We start from the raw sequence: 21861 nt of genomic DNA on the forward strand, positions 1-21861 counted from the left end.
TAAATTAACAATACTGCTAAGCCACATTTTTCCCCTGTCAGCATATGGCACCAGAAACCTTTCATTGATATTGACAAGGTCTTAAAACACCAATATTTTGTTTCACATCACAAGAACTACAATACCTGTAATGCTTTTGAGTCCTGTCTGGATAAGAGACTAAATGTTCATCTTTGCCAGTATTAAAATGTCAATCTGTTTAAAGTTTTAACAGCATTTACCAATGAAGTATTTATAAAATACTAAATCAAGTTGGTTGTTTTTAAACTTCAGCTTGTGTCAGTATTCATTTTGCCTTCCTGATGATGGCTGAGAACCACTGGCCATCACTCTGAGTCATGAGTCTCATGCTATGTCATAGCAGCAACATTGTGCCTAATTTGTAAAACTCCCAGACTGTAAACAAAACAGATACTACAAAGACCAAAACATCTCTGAACGGCACATTGTTCTAGTACTTTGCTCTTCCCATGAGAAAACCATTTACATGTATTCACTCCCAATGTTTGCTCAAAGATTCCACATTAGCTTGCAGCACTACTGTAGTTGCAGCAGTACAAGAGAAGATCTGTAGTAGAGAGTTTGTGCTTACTAAAAGCTTGTCTATTTTTTCAGCTATGCTGTTATATCCAGTGTGCTCCGACATGGTCCCCTTGCTCTGTCTACAAAATTTGCTTTGAATTTGCTGCAGAACATAAGCAAACGCTTGATTGAGAGGAACATTGCTTATGTCAATGTGCCTACAGACAGTTATACACAATTCCTACTTCAGTTTTAGTAAGCTCAACAAGTCAGTATCTTTCCCCTTCTCCCTGCAAAGCAATTCTTCATTCTTCTGACCACTTTCACAATCAACTTTTTATGGTGTTCCAGTTAACTCTCTCTAACTTCAGCACTGAGAATCATTTGTAGCACTCCAGATGTTTCATTTTTATTAGCGACTAGAGTCACATTTAGACAATCCAGGTTGTTCATGTTATTTGAGATTGACCTCAAGTTGATGACTCAGGCCCACATTTTTAACAAAGGATGACTTTAGTCTTCTCTATGATTACAATCAAACAGCCGCCATTTATAACGTGATGGTATTAATTAACTTGTGGATTCATAATCTTATTCTTTCTATTGCTAAAATTATTTTTTTCCCTAGAAAACTGATTTTTAAAAAGTTTAGCAAGGAGGGGCTTTAATGAAAATACTTTTAAAATACGAAAGCAAATTACTAACTGGCACTAACTAGCTAAATTATATTCCACAGTTAGCATTACGGCCCTTTATTCACAGCTGCTAGAGAAAAAAATGTATATTTAAATCATTATGCAGAGGATTCAGAATCAAAACAGACATTTTATATGTGAACATACTGAAGACAGAAAACTCAGATACCTGCTTCTGAAAAAATACTGACTATTATATAGCAGCTGATAAATCAACAAAGTAATTCCCAAGTTTCTTATGGTCAATTTCGTAGGGTCCTCCATATATATTTTTATTTAAGTACTGTAAAATAAAGCTTATTTGGAGTACTTTTCATGTTACAAGATCTGCTTAACAGCAAAAAGTACAAACTAAATGAACAAACATCAATATTTACTGAAGATCAAATAATGTCACCTTCCAAGTTTCATATGACAAGGTATTCTACATACCTGTAACAAGAGCCAGACGTTCTACACCAGCAAAGTCTGCATGCTCAATAGCCATGACACCAGCAGCTCCAAAGAGCTGTTCAGGGTAGTTGTAGATCAACTGTCTACAATTAAAATACACCTTCCCATTACACACGGAATAAACCTTTTAAAATACCAGCTTAACAAAGGACATCGATATACCCTTCCCCTGAAGGGCAAACTATCCCCTGAAGAGACACTATCAACGCACAGGGACCCATATGCTTTAAATTCTAAGACCTTTGATCCTAAGTGCCTGCTGGGCACTAATGGCCTATTCTAGCAGAGTGCACTAGAACAACACGTGAAGTCACATCTTTAATTCCTTCAACAATACAAAATCTAAACAGTAGACAACTCTATGGCAACAATAAATGGCCAGTCTTGGAAGGTATACAAATAGCAAACCACAGAGAAGAGTATGTGCTCCCTTATTAATACGTATCCCGCTGTCTCTAGAACTAAGTAGTCATCTAAAGCTGAATGGTCGATGACCATTCCGGAGTGCTATGCCAAATTACTCTTCCCTTCCGAATTAGAGATTGAGTGCTGTAGACATTCGACAAGAGCTGGGAGATACCACCTCTGTCTAACAAGAAGTTTCTAATCTATCTTCAAAAGAGCCAGCTGGCACTTCTGGGTACATGCAGAGAAGATTCTTCCTACTCTGAATCCTTGTAGCCTTGACCCCTGCCAAGGCAGAAGCATTTTTCAGCATTAAAACACTGATTTTTTTTTTTTTTTGCACTGTGAGTTTAGAAGAGAAGCGCACTGCTAACAAAAGTAACTCAGATTGTGACATATCTTCAGTGAAAATGGTTTTCTTGCATACTTTCAAAGATGTGTATAAAAGGCTCATGACAGGGAGCACAGAGGCCTCTCAAATACACTCAAATGTGGAGCAGTACTCCAGCACCAGCATTTTAATGCAGGAGAAAGCACAGTAGGTTCCATTTGAGCTAAATGAATTCAGCAGCACAGACCCTTTCAGCACTCATTTCCCTTAAAAAGGGGGAATATACAGACAATGCTGCTGGTATTCATAACTAAAGAAATCTGTTAGTATAAAAGCATAGTGACATGATTAAGTAACATCACTTCTTCCTCATTAAAATACAAAACCAAAACAGGAGGGCATGGTGCACAAGGGGAAGCACATTAAAAAAACATTGGCCTTACTGACATGAATAAATTAAGCATTAGGTAGGATCACCTAATTTTACAGATACAAGCATAAATAATGTTCCTCACACTCACAGTATTAAAATCTTGCTACTTTCTAATTGCACTATCAAGTCTATCCCTTCTCCCAGAAAATACATACCTGTTAATAAAGCAGTTTATTCCATGCTTAAGAATACGATCTACCTTCTCCTTCATTTTTTCTTTTTCTGCCTGTTCTATTTCTGCTACCTTTGCTGTAGAGTCCACTCTAACGCGAGAGCCAAAAATCTAAATCAAAGAAAACAAAAAGTTCAGCCTCAAAAGGAACTCCATTTACAAAAACATTGTTTCACAACAGCAGTTCTGTCATGTACCTTAATCTTGTCTGTATCCATACCAGTATTTGCAATAAGAATCTTTGCATTTTCAATTCTTTTTGGCTGATTTACACCAATCTTCTTGTCAAGTAAAAAACCTGTAGTAACAGAAAGGTCTTGTAAGACTTGATCTTAAAAAAGGAAACTCCATTTAAATTATTACCCAAATTCCTCATATTTATTATTGAACTTAACAATAACATTGCAATGTTTGCCAGAACAAATTTGCATAGAGATGTATGACTTCTAATAGCTTCATTTCTGAAGTGCACTTACAGCCAACAACATACAAAGACTTACCTTCATCTAAGTAGGAATCAGCCAAACTTCCACCAAGTTTCTTAATGACATGGATAGCCTCCAAATTACCAGAACCTTTCAACCTCAGAACAGCTTCCACAGCTAGTTTGACAAAGTGATCTTTATGATGAGTAAGTAATTTTGATGAAAGAGTTGTTCCTGCGATGTTCATCAAGTCTTCACGGAACTTCACTTCATCATCACTGAAATGAAGTCAGTAAAGTGGAGAGTTTGAAAGTCTTAACTATCATTAACCTATCACTCTGAGTCTTGCCCCACTTCTAGGTGAACCATGTTCCATTTTGAGGAATGCTACACAGAATCCATCCAGCATCCCAGAATACAGCCTTCTATTCGAAACACAATTAGGAGAACCTTCGCATTCAGCTTTAGAAAGCCTGTGCTCTCAAATTGCTGGATAAAGGAAATAGTCACATTTAAAATCAGAGTCTGAAATCTGAAGTAACAGCTCAGATTTTCGTTCTAGGGAGCAAATTATTGCTCATATTTTGTTTCTGCACACAATAAGTAAATTTAAATAATTGCATAAAGCATCTGTAGTTCATCTGAAGAAAATGCACTTTTTTTCTTTAACTGTTAAAATTAATAAATTCAGCCTTCACAGTACATAAGAAAGCGAAGAATTTCCCAATGGTATATAATTCTCACTGATGTTTTAATCTTCACTGATTTATAAAGTGTTAAGAAAATGTACATTACTAACCCATGATCCACAGCTGCTTTGAGAAGTGCCTCTCTCGAAGCTTTTGTGGCTGCTCTCCAGCCTGCAATGATGGTCTGAGGATGAATCTTCTTTGAAATCAGTAATTCTGCCTCCTGTTTAAATGAAATTAATAATAATTATTTTTCTGCCCAAGGTACACTTACACTAACTAGGAAAGACACTTTCAAGTAATCAGAAAATTCTGAATGGCAGTAAAAGCCAGAGAGCTATAACAATGACATTAAAGTCACCCTAGTGGCAGGTTTTTTTTCCAATCTAGGCAAATATGATCTGCCCCCAAAATATCATCAAGAAATTTGATTAATTTAAAAAAAAATCCTAACTCAAATAGGAACAGTGAGCAGACATACACTTCAAAATGGCAATCTTTCACTTCATGTTTCAGATCAGTTTCCTGTTCATTTACAGCTGCAACTTAAAAGTGTAGTTGGAAAAAAAAAAAAACAGCACACCAAAACAACACCAAAAACTTTAAACTCCCTGTTTTGTGAGGAACTTGGCAAGCTGATGGATTGTTTCTCAGATGCTCTTGATCACAGTTCCTGGATCTGAGATGATCAGATATACTGGCACAGCTCTGCTTAACAAGAGTTCCTCACTTCTGAAGTCTCTTTCATAGTAATTTCAGATTTAGAGTCTGACAGAGTAAGCAGTTTAAAGGAACAGTACTAATTTAGGTCTTGTACAAAAAAGAACAGAATTTAACATGCTTTTTTTTTTTCCTCCTTAATAATACGGAAAATTATTTCAGAGCACTGTGCTGCATGCTGCCTAGTGCAAAAATCTAGGAAGTAAACTGTGAGAATGATACTCTTCTGTTTCACTTGCATATGAAATAAGAGGAAATAATTTTCTATAATGTACCAAATTACAATACTTATGAATTTATAAATAATAAGGAATAGCCTCTAATTAAAAATTGATGCAACGCCTAAGGGTCTTTTTGCTATCAATTTCAATGGCAATGGAGCAAGATATTCCTATACTTTAGAAATCCTCTTCATAAACATCAAATAATACATCTCCCATTGATATCACAGGAGTACATTGTGAAACAGAAACACATCTGAAAAACTGTAATACATCACCCTCAGTAATTCAGCTGCCAACACTGTGACAGATGTAGTTCCATCACCAACTTCATCATCCTGAACCTTTGACATATCTAAAGAAAAAAGCCACTGCATTAATGTTTTTATTCAAAATACCACACTCACCCACACCAGCTTTACATACAAATGCTTTTATCTCACATTAATCTGGAGAAGAAAAAAGCATCTTACTCCTCAAAAACTTAGAGAGGTCACTCTAAGTTACAGAAAAACCTGAGATGCAAATCACATTCATCACCCTTCAAATTCCTGCTCTTCATCTGCAACCTAGACACAAGCTCCAGTCTGGCAAGGGTCAAGTGCTACTCCTCTCTCTTCCCATTCCTCAAGACGGTCAACAAAATGAAGTAGTGCCAGATGGAAGCTCAAAGGTATACATACAGGACAGAACATAATAACCAAGCAGGCCACATGAACTGTTGATAAACAAGGAACCAGCAAACACAAAACCATCAAGAAACTTGACACCAAATTATTCAGGGTCCTGCTTGTCACTAGAACTGGACCATTTGAACACTAAGACGGTTGATCACAAAGGTAAACTCTGTCCAGAGTAGAACGGTGATTAAGTGCAAAAGACAGATTGAAATCACGGACAACCTGAGAGAACCTCCGTACTCCAGTAGATTCCTGTCTCAAATTTTTCTGGTGAAAAAAATGAGGGGCACACAGCTGCCTTCTGTCCCTTTTGACTCCTGGGACAAACCAAGGTTGAGAGAAAACATGGAGACATCAGAACAATTTTGCAAGAGCAGCATGTACCTCAATTTTACTTCTGCAGATTCCACAACTCTTAGCACATCTCGACCTCCTTATTTCAGGAATTCTGCTTCCCCTCCCTTCAATTTTTCACATTATTAGAAAAATACTTTTCTAAGAACAAATCAAAACTACATAATACAGCTATAAATTAAGAAATGCCAAGTACTCCAATGACAAGCTGTTAAAAACTCACCAACCAAGACCTTGGCAGCTGGGTTGTCAACTCCAATAGCTTTCAGGATAGTTGCACCATCATTTGTCACAGTTACCGTGCTATCTCTCCCAGTACTTAAAAGAATCTTGTCCTACGAGATATAAGGTTTAGAATATTGCTTTAAAACATACTGTAACTATTAAAACTAAATTAATAGGTATGACCACAGAGAACTTGCAGCTGTCTTACCATGCCTTTAGGTCCCAGAGTGCTCTTGACCAGGTCACCAATAGCAATGGCACCAACAAAGGATGACTGAAATAAAGACAAATACACCTTAGAAAAGGCTTTATTTTTACTTTAATACAAGAAGCAGATGCTAGTCCATAAATTCCCAGAGGACATCTTAACCCAACTCTTCCACAGCCACGCTCTTTTCAGCAGAGTCTGAGTCCAAGTTTCTTATACTGCTACATTTTGATAAGCAGATCAAACATACTTAATTCTCACAGAAACCATAAAACCCTGTCTCCCAGACAAAAGAATCACCTTTCAATGAACATCAATCTTCTGAGCTAAGGTATTGATTTTTGAACACTTATGAGGAGTTTCTCTATTTGTTAGCATAAACGACACTCCTCCTCCCTTCTGTTCACAGATATGCAACAAGAAAAAACTGTGGGACAGATGAAGCTCCACATTACCATAAACTGCAAGTACATGTAACAGGAGAAAAAGCAAAGTTCAATTATGCCAAGTATTACCACTTTCTTAGCGAACTAAACTCACCAAGCGAGCAGTTTCTGCCTTTTCTTCATCTGCACCTGCCTTGAAAATGTTCACAGGAGCAAGGGAAATGGATGCCTACAACAGAGTTAATACAAGAATATTCCTTTAGCTTTAATAAAACAATGCATTTTAAAAACAAGTCCCTGACACTAACAATCTAAATAATGTTTTATTATTAAAATGATTAATGTGCATAGTCAATGTGGCTTGCATAAATATATTGACAATAGAATTTTAAGAAAGAGTCAAGGTTAATTTATGTTGCAATCTCTTAATCATGTGAAGAGATTACAAGATTGATCGCAATCTGCTCCTAAGGACTTCATACCCTACTCTCTGATAAGCACTATGAGCATGAAAGGCTGTTACCAGTACCTTACTTCATGGCAATGACTGTTGCTGCTGTGTGTAGCCAACTCTTAGGTACAACCTAAATATCAGTACAACCTGCAGAACTTTTGAAATTTAGTTATTGAACACATTGGGGCTTCAGTATTTTGATGTTTGTGTTGAATACTTGCCTTTTTGTGTGTGTGTTTCCATACAAATTAATTATATCAGTAATGAATACACGCTGTTAAAGACCAACACTTGCAAAAACCTCAAGAACTTGAACAAATTAGGATCAGATCCCAAAAGAAAAAAATACATCAACCCTCTTATGAGAGCTCCGCGCGTTTTCACTTCGCTGCGTGATCAGCACACGATTTTCTACCAGTTTCACGTCCATTCCACCACTGCTTAGACAAGGAAAACCACGAGGCTGCGGCGGCAGACGCCCCACACCGCCAGGGCGGCCCCGCCGGGGTCACCGGGAGCGGCCTCTCCCGCTCGGGGACTCGGTCTTCTTGGAGCCGAGCGGGGGGAACGCGCGGCCGCCCTGCACCGTGTCAGCCATGCTGCGGGCGCCCGGCACGGGTGGCGCCTCTCCTGCCGGGCTGGGCTGGGGGGCGGGATGCGCTGGGAAAGCCGGGGGCGCCCACGGCGGGAGCGGGAACCGCCCGTGGCCGCCCCGCTGCGGGCTGGGCCGGGCCCGGCCCGGCCGCTCCCTGACGGACCCTCCTCGCGCGCGCTCTGGAACCTTCCAGGCCCAACACGCCGCCCCCCCACCCCCGCCCGCGCGCGAGGCAGGGCGCGAGGCCGCCCCCGCGCGAGCGCCGCAACCGCCGCCGGACAAAGCGGGGGGAGGGGCGCGGCCGCCAGGCCCTCGCACGCGTGTCTGCGGGGAGCGCGGCTGCCGCCCCGCCGCACCCCAGCGTCCCCCCCCAACACCCGGGTACAAAGCGCCGCCACGCCGCACGACCCGGAGGCGGCCGCCGCCCCACCGCTCACCATGATGCCGGTGCCGCCGCCGGGATCCCGCCAGCTGCCTCCTGCTCCACCACAGAACCACCGCAAGCCCCGACGAAGCTCCTGGCGGAACTGGCGTCAGAGGAGCCGCCACTTCCGGCGGCGCGCGGCGTTGTGGGAGGCGCCGCCCGTCGCTTCGGAGCTGGGGGTGAGCGGCAACGGGTGCCCGGCGGTGCGGGAGCTGTACTGGTTTTTAATGGTGAGATGGCACTGAGGTCTCTTGCCCCGTTCTGTGTAACGCCCGCCGATGGCGCAGCAATGAAACGGAGAAATAAACCGAAGAGTCTATTATACTGTTAAGCGGCATTTTTATTGACAGCGCTGGGCAGCTCTGGGGATCATCCTCCATAAGCGCTCCAAAGGTTGGATGCTCTTGCGTTGCTTATATTCAATCCCTAACATTCTGTGATTCTGTGATTACAATTTTTGAAAATTTTGACATACACCTGTACTAAGAAATAATTGATGCTGTTAGTGATAATTGCTTAGTTTCTTACTTACAATACGTCTATTAATTATTAGTTAAATATAAACTAGGCACTCTGCTTCTAAACAATGTATTACAGAAACACAGAATGTTAGGGATTGGAAGGCACCTCAAAAGATCATCCAGTCCAATCCCCCCACCAGAGCAGGAACACCTAGGTGAGGTTACACAGGAAGGTGTCCAGGCGGGTTTTGAATGTCTCCAGAGAAGGAGACTCCACAACCTCCCTGGGCAGCCTGTTCCAGTGCTCTGGCACCCTCACTGAGAAGAAGTTTCTTCTCATATTTAAGTGGAACCCATTGCCCCTTGTCCTATCTTTGGTTGTCACTGAGAAGTGCCTGGCTCCATCCTCGTGACACTCTACATATTTATAAACATTAATGAGGTTGGTTCCTAGTCCCACAACTTGAAAATGGGGATATGTATTGTATATGGTAAATACTTTCTTTTTGGTGAAGTGGCTTAGCAAATAATGCTTATTGCCAAAATGAAACTCATCTAACTTTAGGATGTAGCTCAAGTTTAAAATACCAGGTAAAAACATTCCAACATTATTACTTAATCTTCTATCTCCCTCTTGTCATGCAGAAGGATCTAAAACTTGAAAAATATCTCCTCCTTTTGTAGGTGGTCAGAAAGCATTTATCATGTCAATTGGTTAATGATGGGTACGTCTTTTGTAACTTAATCACAGTATGCATTAATTTGGCAGCTTCTCTTGAGCAGCACCTGACAGCAGCCTGCCCAGCAGTGCACCAGCCTTCCTCCTGAGAGCTGCCATGCAGGCACTGAGCTGCCGCTGTACCCCTAGAGTTGTTTCTGCCTCAGCAAAGGAGCTTGCAGTTGCCCCCGTTTAATTTAATCATATTCCCGGAGGTCAGTTCTCAGAACTGGTCAAAACAAATTACAGTTTCTGGTTTCCACTGTGCTTCCCAGTCCGTCCCAGGCATCTGCTATTGCATCATCCACGTAGCCAGTTAAAGCAGTGAATAGAAGGTACCTTGTCACAATCCTGCTGAATACACTCTTCATTTCAATATTAATTGGTAACTATTCTCTTGGCAGCTTTGCAGATGTGTGAAACCACATCCAAGCCTTGTTCTGATGTTGATATTCCACCCCCCCCCAAAAAAAAGCTGTTAGATACCCATTTGTATTAAAAAAAAAAAAAAGTTTTTGTGTGACTTTTTCCTCAAGGGTTAATTCCAGCTGGTGTTCCTCATCCTGCTGCCAGATACAAATCTCTTGGAATATATGCAAAGCTGTTTGTTCTAGAGTCAAACTGGCCAAAGATAGGTACCTATCCCAATAGAGATAGCAAAAAACCACGACTAAAACTGAAAACTTTCATATCCATCTCTGGTTGTAAATAAGTCAATACTTGGTTAGCATTTTTCTGGAGTTTTTGGGCTTTTTGCTTTGTTTTCTTCAGAGAGTTAGATGTTTTCCCTCCTAAACTTGTTCTGAAAACTAGAGTACTAACTGCATTTTAACATCATCAGTTTTCCTCGTAGTTATGTAGAAAAGTATCTTAAGTTTTGGCTAGGGCTAATGGCCCAATTAAAACAATGTTAACTATTTTTCTCTCAGAATCAGAGCATTAATTCACATTTGCTGCCACTGTGGTGTGAGCCAAGGGGAAAAAAGATTAAGTGCCTTGGACAATTTAGCAAGTTATGGCCTTTTGAAGACGAAATGCTCATAGAAAAACTTACTACAGAGAATTTGTAAGTTTGGTTTAAGGGGCTTTTGATTATTGCTAAGGTATGATTTATAATGTGTAAAAGTAGCAAGACCCAAATAGGAGGAGCCCAGCACTAGTTTTGGCTGACAGCAGTTTGTAAGGCCATGCTGTGAATTAGTTGAGAAAAAAAGTGTCACATTTAAATATTTTCATAAACACATATGCTTTGTAAATCACCTCGTCTCTTGAGCATGTTTTAGTCCCGAAGACCATTTAACATGTCAGACAGCTCAGAGCAAAGCACTGGCTTTGTTTCAGGGATGAATTCTCAATCAGCCCTCCACCCATCTCCTTATCTACTGATAGTGCTTTAATTCAGATTGAGACCTTCTCTTACAGCCGAGTTATTAATGATGGAGAAACAGCAGAGGAACAACTGCTTCCTGTTTTCTCCAAGACCAATGACAATTCAAGCATGGATCACAGCATCTAGTTTGAGGCTTACTTCAGTCAAACCAGCCACTTAAGCCTCTGAGAAGGAAAGGAAAAAGGAAAAGGAAAAAAAGGAAAAGGAAAAAGGAAAAGGAACTTTTCATAAAACCCAACTCTTCAAGTGCTCCCAACTGAAAACAGCTGTGTTATTGTGATTTATGTATAGGGACTTTACCCAGGCCAGTTTATGTAATTACTGGCAATGCTAGTACTAGGTGCATGTGGCTGTAAGGTCACCTCTTCAATGTTGGCTGTTTAATGCCACCTACTTTGAGCCAGCTTCAAAATTTTATTTCGAAACAAAGCATCGTTAGGCCAAGAATGTGAGGCATACACATATTTTAATTTGACTTACTTCTATCAGTTGCATGATGTTTTACTCATAATATTGCTGGCAATTAATTCTAAACTGCATATATTTTACCTGCTGTCACATCAGCACTGGTGCACTCAAGCATTTTGACAAACATAACTGGAAAAGGTACAAAGTTTCTACAGTACAAAGTTTCTACAGAACTCTGTATCATGTTAGTGTGGAAACATGAAGCGCGATGGATGGCCAAGCAGCCGTTATCGTTAGGAAAGCTGCAAAGCTGTTGGCCAGGGGTATGAAAAGCTTCTTAAGAACCGAGTTTTCAGACATCAAAGTTTTCGAACCAAAATCGTGCAAGGACCACGTAATGTTGTTCCTCAAGAGATTCTGAAAACAAAATAACTCCTGACATTTCTAGGGTTTTGTTCATTTGTTGGCTAGTATCAATGACATCATTATTTACATTATGCCTTAGAACAGTAGCTTGGGAAGGAGAGAAGAGGAAATACTGAATTTTGATAAATAGCCGCTATATTTTATAGTCTCCAGAAGAAAGCAAAAAGGCCATCTGGACAAAACTTCAACCTTGTATTTTCTTATTACTTTCTTTCTGAATTTATCAGTACTACACTAACAGAGGCCATTTGAGGTTTGTGGAATGTCTGTCACGTAATAACCAAGAAAGGAGCACATTCAAATTCCTAGCATGCAGTACTACCACAACAAAAAAATTCTAAGCCCATCTACATGAGAAACATGTGACAGAACAGCAGTGAAAAGGAAACAAAAACTTGGAGAAAAATTTAGAGACTCCAGCTCATCAGATTCTGTTTTGGTTTTGTTGTTGTTGTTGTTTGGGGTTTTTTTTTTGCTTGGTTTTGTTTGTTTGTTTGTTTGTTTTTTTAAACCACTGAGTAATGAGTGGAATACAAGGGCCAGAGGGAGGAATAGACAGGTACCTGAAGCAATGATTTAAAGAAAAGCAAAAAAAAGTTTTACTAACAAAATACAATACAGTGGCACTAACATTGGGAAACATTGACGTAACCCACAGACAATTTTCAATGTAAAATCAATAGTTTATTGCCATGCTACAATTTTTTTTTCCAAGTGAAGTTGGCACTGGTAAAGGGGAAAAATGTTGTCATAGTACATAATACATTTTTAAAAAATGCACATTTGGTAAGCTTTCTCAAGGACAGCTTAAAACAAGTGAATTTTTTTTTTTTTAAGAATAATGTGGAATGGCATAAAAATACACTCTTTCTGCATAGTATAATAACACTTTCTTCATAAAAGAAATATGGAATGTTTGTAAAAACAAATTCATTGAACAGGGCAAATTAATTGAAATTTTAGAAAATTTGGCAATGGTACTCCCACTGTTTAGACTTTTTTATATAAAAGAAATAAAAATCTAGAAAGCTACCTTTATACAAAGTTGCTATATTTATGCCTTTAAGTAGGAAAAAAAAATTTTATAATGCAAATTAGGACATACAATAATCTTACAATATCATACAATGTAATGACAAGAAAGGAACATACAACATAAGATTTTGGCCTTTGTAGAAATGTCTATTTCTGCATTTAATAAATGCATTTGTGGCACACTGGTGACTATTGTATTTATTCCTACTACTACCAGTTGGCTTTCGTGCTAGAGCGGCGTTCGGCTGTACTGTAATGGCAGGTCTGCAGGTGAGCTGGAACCCGGACTGTTTTTCAGGAGATGAAAGGTGATGCTGCAGTGATGCGAGATGTTAAAAAGGCAACGTGCCCGCTGGTTGCGACACCTGTGCTGTGGGACCCCATACAACACTCTTTCCTTTCATACCAGAGCATTTCTTATACATTCAGTTTTTAAGTACCAAAGTCTTACAAGTGAGAACATCTGTGTTAGAGATTTGGCAAAATCTCAGGGAAAATACAAAGTTAGTACCAAATATATATTATATATAAAATGTGGGTGTATGATATACACACATATTCTAATGCAAAAAAACTGCATTAATATGGAGTTAAATTTGCTGACATCCATTCCTAAATAACATAACCGTTAAAAAACAGGTGTAATCCTGATCTTTCACACACTTTAGAATCACTTCCTCTTTCATACATAATAGTTAAAGCAATATATATGCAAGTATGACTAAGAAATCAAAATTCACATAATAATCTGAACTCTGACCACAACAAATAGGATTTTTTTTCAGTACATGTATTTAAATATATTTATATTTTTACAGTATTTTTAGACCATTCCTGAAGAACTTGACCAAGCAGGTCCTCAGGTGTAACAGAGCTGTTACATCAGCAGAACTTGATCTTGTAGAAAATGCATCCAGCGGCCCTTGAAGTCAACACAAATAATTCGTTTGGCTTCAAAGGATGCTGCGCGGGGCCCAAACAAGCTCCAGAAGGATCGCCCTCTACCAGGGAAGGTTCCCTGATGCCATCAAAGCTCCTACCCTCAGACTTCCTTTCCTCCTGCCAAGGGGAAGGACCGGAGCAAAGGACACAGGAACTCCGGGCTCTCCGGGCTGAGGACCGTGAACACAGGAGGGAACACGCAGAGCAGAGCCCCAGCAGCAGGGAGCGGCACGGGGAGCTTCAGGGCACCTTGTGGACTAAGGCTTCTCGAAAAAAGCAGAGGAGCTGCTCCTCCACGCTCATCGCTTGGCAATTCGGTCGCCATGGGTCTCAGACGTGAGCTGCGGCTGGGACACCAAGGCATTAAGGGCTTTGCAGACACAGAGGAAGACGGTCCCTGTTCGGTAGGGCTCGAGCCTATTTCTTAATCATATTTTTTACATAATCTCCTTTGTATATACACATATTTGCTACATAAAATAGAATTACACCGAAGTAATGGATATAGCAGAAAACATTGTCACAATATATGTATATTACCACACTAAATAATTATGAAAACTGCAAGAAAAATTTCAAAATGCCCTTTGTAATATATAAAAATATAGAAATGTCCAACACTTGTTTCATCAACTTTAAAGGTAACTTTATCTCTCATATTCTATCTGTACACCTACATATTTCCAAACAAAATACTGCGTTAATCTGGAGTAAACGCCGTGTTAGGATAATATCCTCTTAAGACACCTGACAGACTTGGTCACACAACTTACAGCACAGTATCACAAGAAATAACATATACATGGTCAGAGTTACAGCTGCTACTATTTTTTTTCTTATTCACGTATCTTGTCCAAAGAGGAAGCAATTCCTAAAGATTGCAAAAGAACCTTAACTCATGACTACCCATCTTTCATATATGCTCTGTAAGAAGGACATCAGCAACCTTGACTCCATCTTAACGCAGTTTTTTGTGATGGAATTTCTTATGGACTTTATTTTCGGAGTGTATATGAATTTAAAATAAAAATACCGTAAATGAACTTATGTTTATATTAAGTAAATACTGTCAAATATAAATGCCTGAATTGCTACCCTAAGGAAAAGATGGGAAAGATCTTATCATTAAATTCAAAAAACCAATAATTCTATCTACCAAACTGAAGGACCAAAGTTCTTTAGGGGAAACAGGAGAATTTCAGATTTAATTCCACTACTAGTTCGTACTACATCCGTTTATCTTATTTGCAGCCATTAAATAAATTAGTACAGTGCAGAAATGAATCTCACCATTGATCCCACCTTACACAAAGAGGAGAATACTGCTTAGAAATAGAGGTCCAAATCAGATCCATCATTATATGCTCAAAGTCATAACTGACATTAATCAGAACTTGCATTTTCACTTCACCGACAGTGAATAAAGACAATCTGCTCTCTCCTGACTCTGTCTGATTGAAAAGTGGTTAAGTATAAAACAGAAACAAGGACAGCCAGATTTTGAGCCAATACACACCGTTATAAAACCAGCAAAATCAGCTGTGGTCTGTCACCTGCAAAAGAGCAGCCCTGTTTTGACAATGGTTTGGACTTTGTACAGCTTAGACCTTTCTGTGGCCCTTTTCACACCAAAGCCCTAGTCAGAGGTGTAAACAAACACACAAAATCCAAACATCTGCAGAGGGGCAGGTATTAAGTAGTTTATGGTATGAAATGTCTATTTGAACATTTAAGATGTCTATAAAAGTCTATAAAGACTTTAATAGGAACATGAAGAGGTGTGCTTCAACACCCACTATTACGCTTAACTCCTGTCATAAGCAAAACGTACTTATCAGCTTCTCAGAATGGTCTTTTTTGTATTGTTTTATGGAGTCACCAAGGAACTCCACAGAATTAAAATTGGTCCTCTTCTTGACATCAATTTGAGGAAAAAAAAAATAACCAAACATCTTCCTGCTATAATCAATGGATTAAATTATCACTAACTGTATTTCTAGTACAATCTTTATTATGTACTTTTGGTTGCTGTTTCACCTTCTTTATCAACTCAGTTTCCTTGTTTCAAAGATACACCAGTGTATGTCTTCCCCAAATCACTGCATTAAAGGAATACCTACAGATTAACGCTTCCCCTTGTCAAATGTACATGAAGGGCAGCAGCCAACTGCATGTTACAGATGAAAAGTAGAACTGACGGAGAGGCTGCCATTTCTGCAGGACCTAGTTTCTGTAAACTTAACATGTCTCAGTTACTACAGAAAATGGTTACATATTTGTAGTCTCTCAGACTATACACTTGTGGGCCCAAAATAAATACGATCTAAATACTGTGGAGAGATTTCAGCTAGAAACTGAATCCTAGAGTACAGACACTAAACTTAACATCACAGCCTTTAAAGAGACTGAATTGAAAAAATATTTACCGAGTCTCAAAGGGTAAAGTGCATTGCAACTACATCTACTTCAAGGGGCAGAAAAGAAGGAATGCTAAAGATGAGTAGCGTGGGTAACAGGGATTACCCAGTATGTTTGCAGCATACACAAAAAGAGAAAGCATTATCCCACCTGTAAAATGTAAGAGGGTAAAAAAAAAAAAAAGTCCTGGAAATATGCCATAACTTGTTAATATAAGGCTACAGAAAGTTGGTATTTCAATATGTTCTCAGTTCCGGGGACCAGAGCTCAGAAAACTCCCCCTATGAAGTACTGTGAAACTTGCAATAATATAAGAAAATTACTCAGACCATCCCTTGCATCTGAGACTATTCAGGATAAACACACAGGACAGTGCACCGGAACTAAGGAGGGATATGGTTGGTTGGTGTAATTTTGGCAGGTCACTTGGGATCTACCTGAGGCTTCCATTTCCCTATTTCTCTATTAAGAATATTACTTCCCTGCCTCACAGGTGTGTTTGAAAGGTCCAGTTAATTAGTATTTCTAAAAATCCCATACTATGTAGATGAGGACCACATATTTCTAGGCTGCTAGCTAGATCAAACACGTTTGCCTCAAAACACATGCGGCAGCATTATTCAGCCCACAAATTATAAGCTAAGAACAAGAATCACACCAGTGTCATTAACCCAGTAAGTATTTTAAAGTACCTGGTAATTTCTCTTCAGTACAGACCAAGACTGGTCCACAGCATAAGGTGAGGCAATGGCAAAGATGTGAAGGAGCATGAATGCTGCAGACCTGTAAAATGTCTAGCTCTGGGTCACCATTACCTTCTTGAGTACCAAGGTCTCCCCACAAGTCAATGAGTCTATCACAAGAGTATACACAAGTTGACCATGAAATCATTAATGAGTCGCTTTTGGCTTTTGGACTCTTTTACTCTCGTTGAAGTTCCTCATAACAGTCTCACTGACTCCCATCTTTTACTTCTGCAAATTGTGTTATTTGTGCATTTGGTATTTCAGTACCATACAGTCTGTAAAGAATAATGAAAGTCAGAGTTGCCCGATATCCCTTGATGATGTGGCAAGACACACGTATTTCAGGTGTTGCCACTGTTGCTGCTACTAAACTGAGAGAAGACCAAAGAAAAAGTTACCAAAGGAATACACTCCAATTTAAAAGACTGAAAATAATCATAGTTCTTTATAAAACTTCAAATATTGCATGAAGACCTTAATTCATTTTTCAGATCTCCAAATGGCTTTTCTTGCATGTTTTTCCTCAATCACAGTTCAAGGATTTTTTTACATCACACCAGTTCACACAAGTGTCAGTTCCTTTGCAATCACAGGCTCAAGAATAATCTCTTCTGCTGCTAGTACCAAGGTGCACCTGCAATACTGCCAGAATTCTAAAATTATTCAGAGTATTAAAAAACCAAACCAAACCAACCCCAAAACTTCTGCTAAGAGTGCATCTGGCATATTCAACAAACAACATTCTACCCGGATGTACCTGTAACACTGAGCAGCCATCATTGTAACCAAGTTCACCAACTGCAAAAGGAATAGAAGTACGCTTGTAGATAATACTACCTTCAGATAATTTAGTACATATCTTTCTAAATTAAAGTATACTATTGACTATGGATGCACATTGCTAGAATGCACAATTTTCTTTAAGAACTATCAAGTCCAGTACCCTGCCTCCCATGTAACCTGCGTCTGATGCTTTAGAGGAAGACAATAACTGCATAATAAACCTTTCCAGTTGTGCAATAATGCATACTGCTGGAGAGCTGGGGTATTTCTGTCAGGCATAAAAAAGTAGAACACTGGACAAAGACAACCATTTGACCTTCAAGAGTCTGTCAAATGCAGAGAGTAAGACAAACACATAAATGACCCTGAACAATAATTAAAGCTATGTACAAAATTTTTACTTTTAAACCAGGACATTACGAAACAGATAAAAAAGAAACACACAAATGCAAAGAAAGAAGGCACACTGAACTAAGAAATGACAAGAGAGCCTTAATTCATACAACCGACCTGTGAATTCCTCACAAAAAAACTCAAAACAAACAACACAAAACAAAAAACAAACCCCAAAACCACCACTCTAATTAGATTAAAATTCTGTCAGATTTCACAGGGAACTTGATATGCCACTCAGAATTCTCTTCTAGCAGAAGAAGCTTAAGGCTGGGTTTAGATGCATCTATAGCTCTGATCAATGAACTTCAGTGTGACCTCTCAAATGTCACACAAGTTAAGAAAACTATTGGGAATTAGAGGCCTTCTTGCCCATGTGGTATTCAAAAAAAAAAGCAAACAACCAAACGCAGACAAAAAAGGTGTGGTGTCTATATCCCTTGAGATGAACCAATGTATCTTGTGTACGTCAAACTGAGTGAATTAATGCATGACACACATTTCATCCTGGAGGAGACACTTCAATGAGGAATGAACATAAGATAGATACTTTGAATGATTAGGTTTACCTGCTAATAATGCACGTATCAAGAGGCTTTAAAAAGTGTTATAAATGCCATTAACGAGTATAGGCACCAGACCAGAATATTTATAAATTCAAAACTGGCATGTCACTCAGACTAATCAATTTAAAGAGGCACTGTGAAAGGTGGTGATGCTGCTATGCAGTAATTACTACTACTGTAGAATGAAATAGTGTTACCTAAATGAATACTTGCTCTACATTAATTCCCTTTAGTTAGACAAGTACATGAAGTATGCAGAAAAAGTTCTATTAGTCTATAAAAGGCGTTAGTGTTAAGAAATGCAAAGTATTTGCATCTTCAATTTTATAAACTTCACAAAAGGTGCAAATGATTTAATGCTTCCCAGGCTCACATAGGCAGGTCAGTACTGTTATGTCTAGTTTTCCTAGAAGTACCATCATCTCGAGGCAGTGCTTTTTGCAAGCTTGACATAGCAGCAGTTCTTTCAATGTCTATCACAGCATACAGCTCTGTGCGCCTGGTTGGAGTTTGCGGAAGTGGAGTGGTGGGGGTTTTTGGAGTCTGAGGGTTGTCGGAGTCACTACCACCTTCCAAGTCAACCTGTATGTAGTTGAGCTGCCTGTGTTCTAAACTTGGACGCCTAATGTCAAAGTTAAAGACTGTTGGGGTACAGTCCCGACGTCGTGTAAATTCTACTTTATGAGCACTTGTTGGTACTGTTACATTCTCTGTATTGACGTAATTATGCATTGGATCTAGGTTATTGTGATAGCCATTCAGAGACGGGGTCTTTGGTCCTAAACTGTCATCTTCATCTCTACTCAGCTTGTGGGCTTCCCAAACAGGAGGCAAGGATGGCAAGTTCTCATAGTTCAACAGCGCAGTTCTCCTCTGAGCAGAGTTGTTAATGTTCTGGGTGTCTGAGGTACTGGTTGATGTCAAACGACCTCTCCTGACCCCTGAGGCACTAGGGATTGATAACCTATTTATGTTTTCATACACCAATTTATTACCAGATGGTGTTTCTCGACGTTCATCGCTGTCATACCCTGTGTCCCATTCAGTGTTGTTTGTGCTGCTGCCACTAACTTGGTCTCTCCCAAGTTGCTCCAGTTTCTCTCTTTCCATTAACTGCCTTTGAACAGGTGTTGGTCCTAAAACAAACTTGACTCCTTCAGGCTCCAGGAGAACCTGAGCATCTCTGTCATCAGTACACATCTGATCTTCTTTCTCTTTAGTTGTTTCAGTGTTGGAAAGCTTTGATTCCAGCGGCGCATGCACACTTGATCGATTTTTTCTTTCCTCTTGTACCCCAGTAGTGTTGACATAAGTGTGCACCTAAAAGGGGAAGAAAAAAAACCAAAGAGGCAATTCAAATGCTATTTCCGCTTTTTTTTCCCTCCAAATTTCTTTCCTTAACTCCCTACTTCTCTAATAAAAATACCTGAAAACCAAAACTTGTGATAAGAGCTGTTTAAAAAGAAAAGGTCACCTCTCTCAAATTTGCTGAACTGTGCACAGTTTTGGGTTTTTTCCCCCTGAAATTTTGTTGTTGGTTTTGTTAACATTACTCTAACAAAAGAACAGAATTTACATCCTACATTAATAATTATTTTATCTCAGTTGTGCCCTAGTTACAGCTTTTCAGGGTCTACTCCAGCTCTGCTCTGGTCAGGGAAACCTTGGGCTGCTCCAACTTAGCTCATTAGATCACTTGGACAAATCAGTGAAGCAGGGCTCTACTTTGCTGTCCCTTTCCAAGACAATGACAATAGTCGCTTTGGCTAAATTTATGTTTGTAGTTTCCACACCACAAAGGAAATTTACTGTCCATTTAAAAACTGAAGTAGAAAAATACACAATTCCATATGAACTGTGGCACTCAGAATTAAAAAGGAGCAGGAGTTTGCACCAGATGCCACTAAGAAAGGCAGGAATACACCACTAGTTTATCCCTCCAAGCTCTCACAGTGGATCAACACAAACCTGAAAGGGAAAGACTGGAGTAATGGATTCCTTCTCTACATTTTAATTCTATATCTGGATACTCAAACAGCAAAAGTAGTATTTTATAGCAGCATCTAACTTTCCCAGCTTCTGTGTCAAGCTCTACAAGCTGAAGTGTTATTTACAGCTCATGTGACTCTTACACTGATACTTTAAACTCATTTACTCTTCAATAACTCCAACAATAACACTTTGACTCTTTCTGTGAGGGCTCCTAACAAACCCCTTCCCACAAGACAGCTCACTGCACTTGCTCTGGTTACCTTCTCCGGTTTCCAATACTGTTTCTTGTCAGACATGGGAGTCTTCCTAAACCACGTTACATTTTATTACACGTGACTAACATTTTCATTAGCAACCTGAATGAAGAGATAGAACACAGCACCTGAAAGTTTTCAGTCTATCCCAGATTGGTAGGGTTTCCACTGAGAGGGACCTCAGCAGCCTGGAGAATTGATCTCATAGAAACCTCATGAAGTTCAGCAACAGCAAAGTCCAGTGCCTAGTGTGGAACACCACCAACAGCACAGGCTAGGCACCAATGGACTTGAAAACAGCCTTCCAGAGAGGCACCAGGGGTCCAGGTGGATGGCAAGTTGAATGTGAGTCAGCAGTGTGCCCTTGCAGCAATGAAAACCAAATATGCATTGTTTTGTCCTAGCAAAAGCACCACCAGTAGGTTAAAGAAAGTGATTATTACCATTGATTCAGCACTTGCACTGAAGAGCCCAGATTCAGTCTCACAAGACAGACATCACCATACTGGAGCAAGCCCAGTGGAGGACCATGATTAGAAGGGCTGGAGCAGGTGACATACAAGGAGAAGCTGAGAGCCATCCTTGTTCAGTCTTAAGAGAAGGTCAGGAAAAAAGACTAATAGCTGTTTTCAGCTACCTAATAGATAAAGAAAATATAGAGCCAGACTCTTTTTGGAGATGTAAGGGTGGGTGTCAAGAGGACGGGACCAGACTCCTTTCAGTAGCGCCCAACAACAGGGCAACGGGCACAGACTGAAGGACAGGAGGTTCCATCTAAACAGGAGGAGAAACTTCTTTACTTTGAGGGTGCCAGAACACTGGAACAGGCTGCCCAGAGAGGTTGTGGAGTCTCCTTCTCTGGAGACATTCAAAACCCGCCTGGACGCCTTCCTGTGCGATCTGCTCTGGTGAACCTGCTTTAGCAGGTGGGTTGGAC

The 21861-nt window shown here is 39.7% G+C and overlaps 2 protein-coding genes across 3 annotated transcripts in view; both read right to left on the reverse strand.

Moving 5' to 3' along the window:
* Positions 1-21861, reverse strand: part of CCT2 (chaperonin containing TCP1 subunit 2) — a 161805-nt gene that overhangs the window by 4078 nt on the left and 135866 nt on the right. Inside the window, exons 1-10 of one of the 2 annotated variants that reach the window (XM_065631000.1) lie at positions 8406-8485; positions 7074-7148; positions 6534-6599; positions 6324-6435; positions 5345-5421; positions 4236-4348; positions 3512-3714; positions 3209-3309; positions 2995-3122; positions 1650-1753 (exon numbers count right to left, since the gene is read on the reverse strand). In XM_065631000.1, the coding sequence (XP_065487072.1) occupies positions 1650-1753; positions 2995-3122; positions 3209-3309; positions 3512-3714; positions 4236-4348; positions 5345-5421; positions 6324-6435; positions 6534-6599; positions 7074-7148; positions 8406-8408 (982 nt within the window). In that variant the 5' untranslated portion in view covers positions 8409-8485. Of the gene's footprint in view, positions 1-1649; positions 1754-2994; positions 3123-3208; positions 3310-3511; positions 3715-4235; positions 4349-5344; positions 5422-6323; positions 6436-6533; positions 6601-7073; positions 7149-8405; positions 8486-21861 lie in introns of those variants that run through there. The other variant, XM_065631007.1, reaches the window with a different exon arrangement.
* The window catches only part of FRS2 (fibroblast growth factor receptor substrate 2), a 58577-nt gene continuing 49574 nt past the window's right edge, over positions 12859-21861 (reverse strand). The window contains exon 7 of the mRNA XM_065658461.1: positions 12859-19998. Coding sequence (XP_065514533.1) covers positions 19048-19998 — 951 coding nt within the window. The 3' untranslated portion in view covers positions 12859-19047. The remainder of the gene's footprint in view (positions 19999-21861) is intronic.

The sequence above is a fragment of the Caloenas nicobarica genome, chromosome 1 (genome assembly GCF_036013445.1).
Source record: "Caloenas nicobarica isolate bCalNic1 chromosome 1, bCalNic1.hap1, whole genome shotgun sequence".
Lineage (NCBI taxonomy): Eukaryota > Metazoa > Chordata > Aves > Columbiformes > Columbidae > Caloenas > Caloenas nicobarica.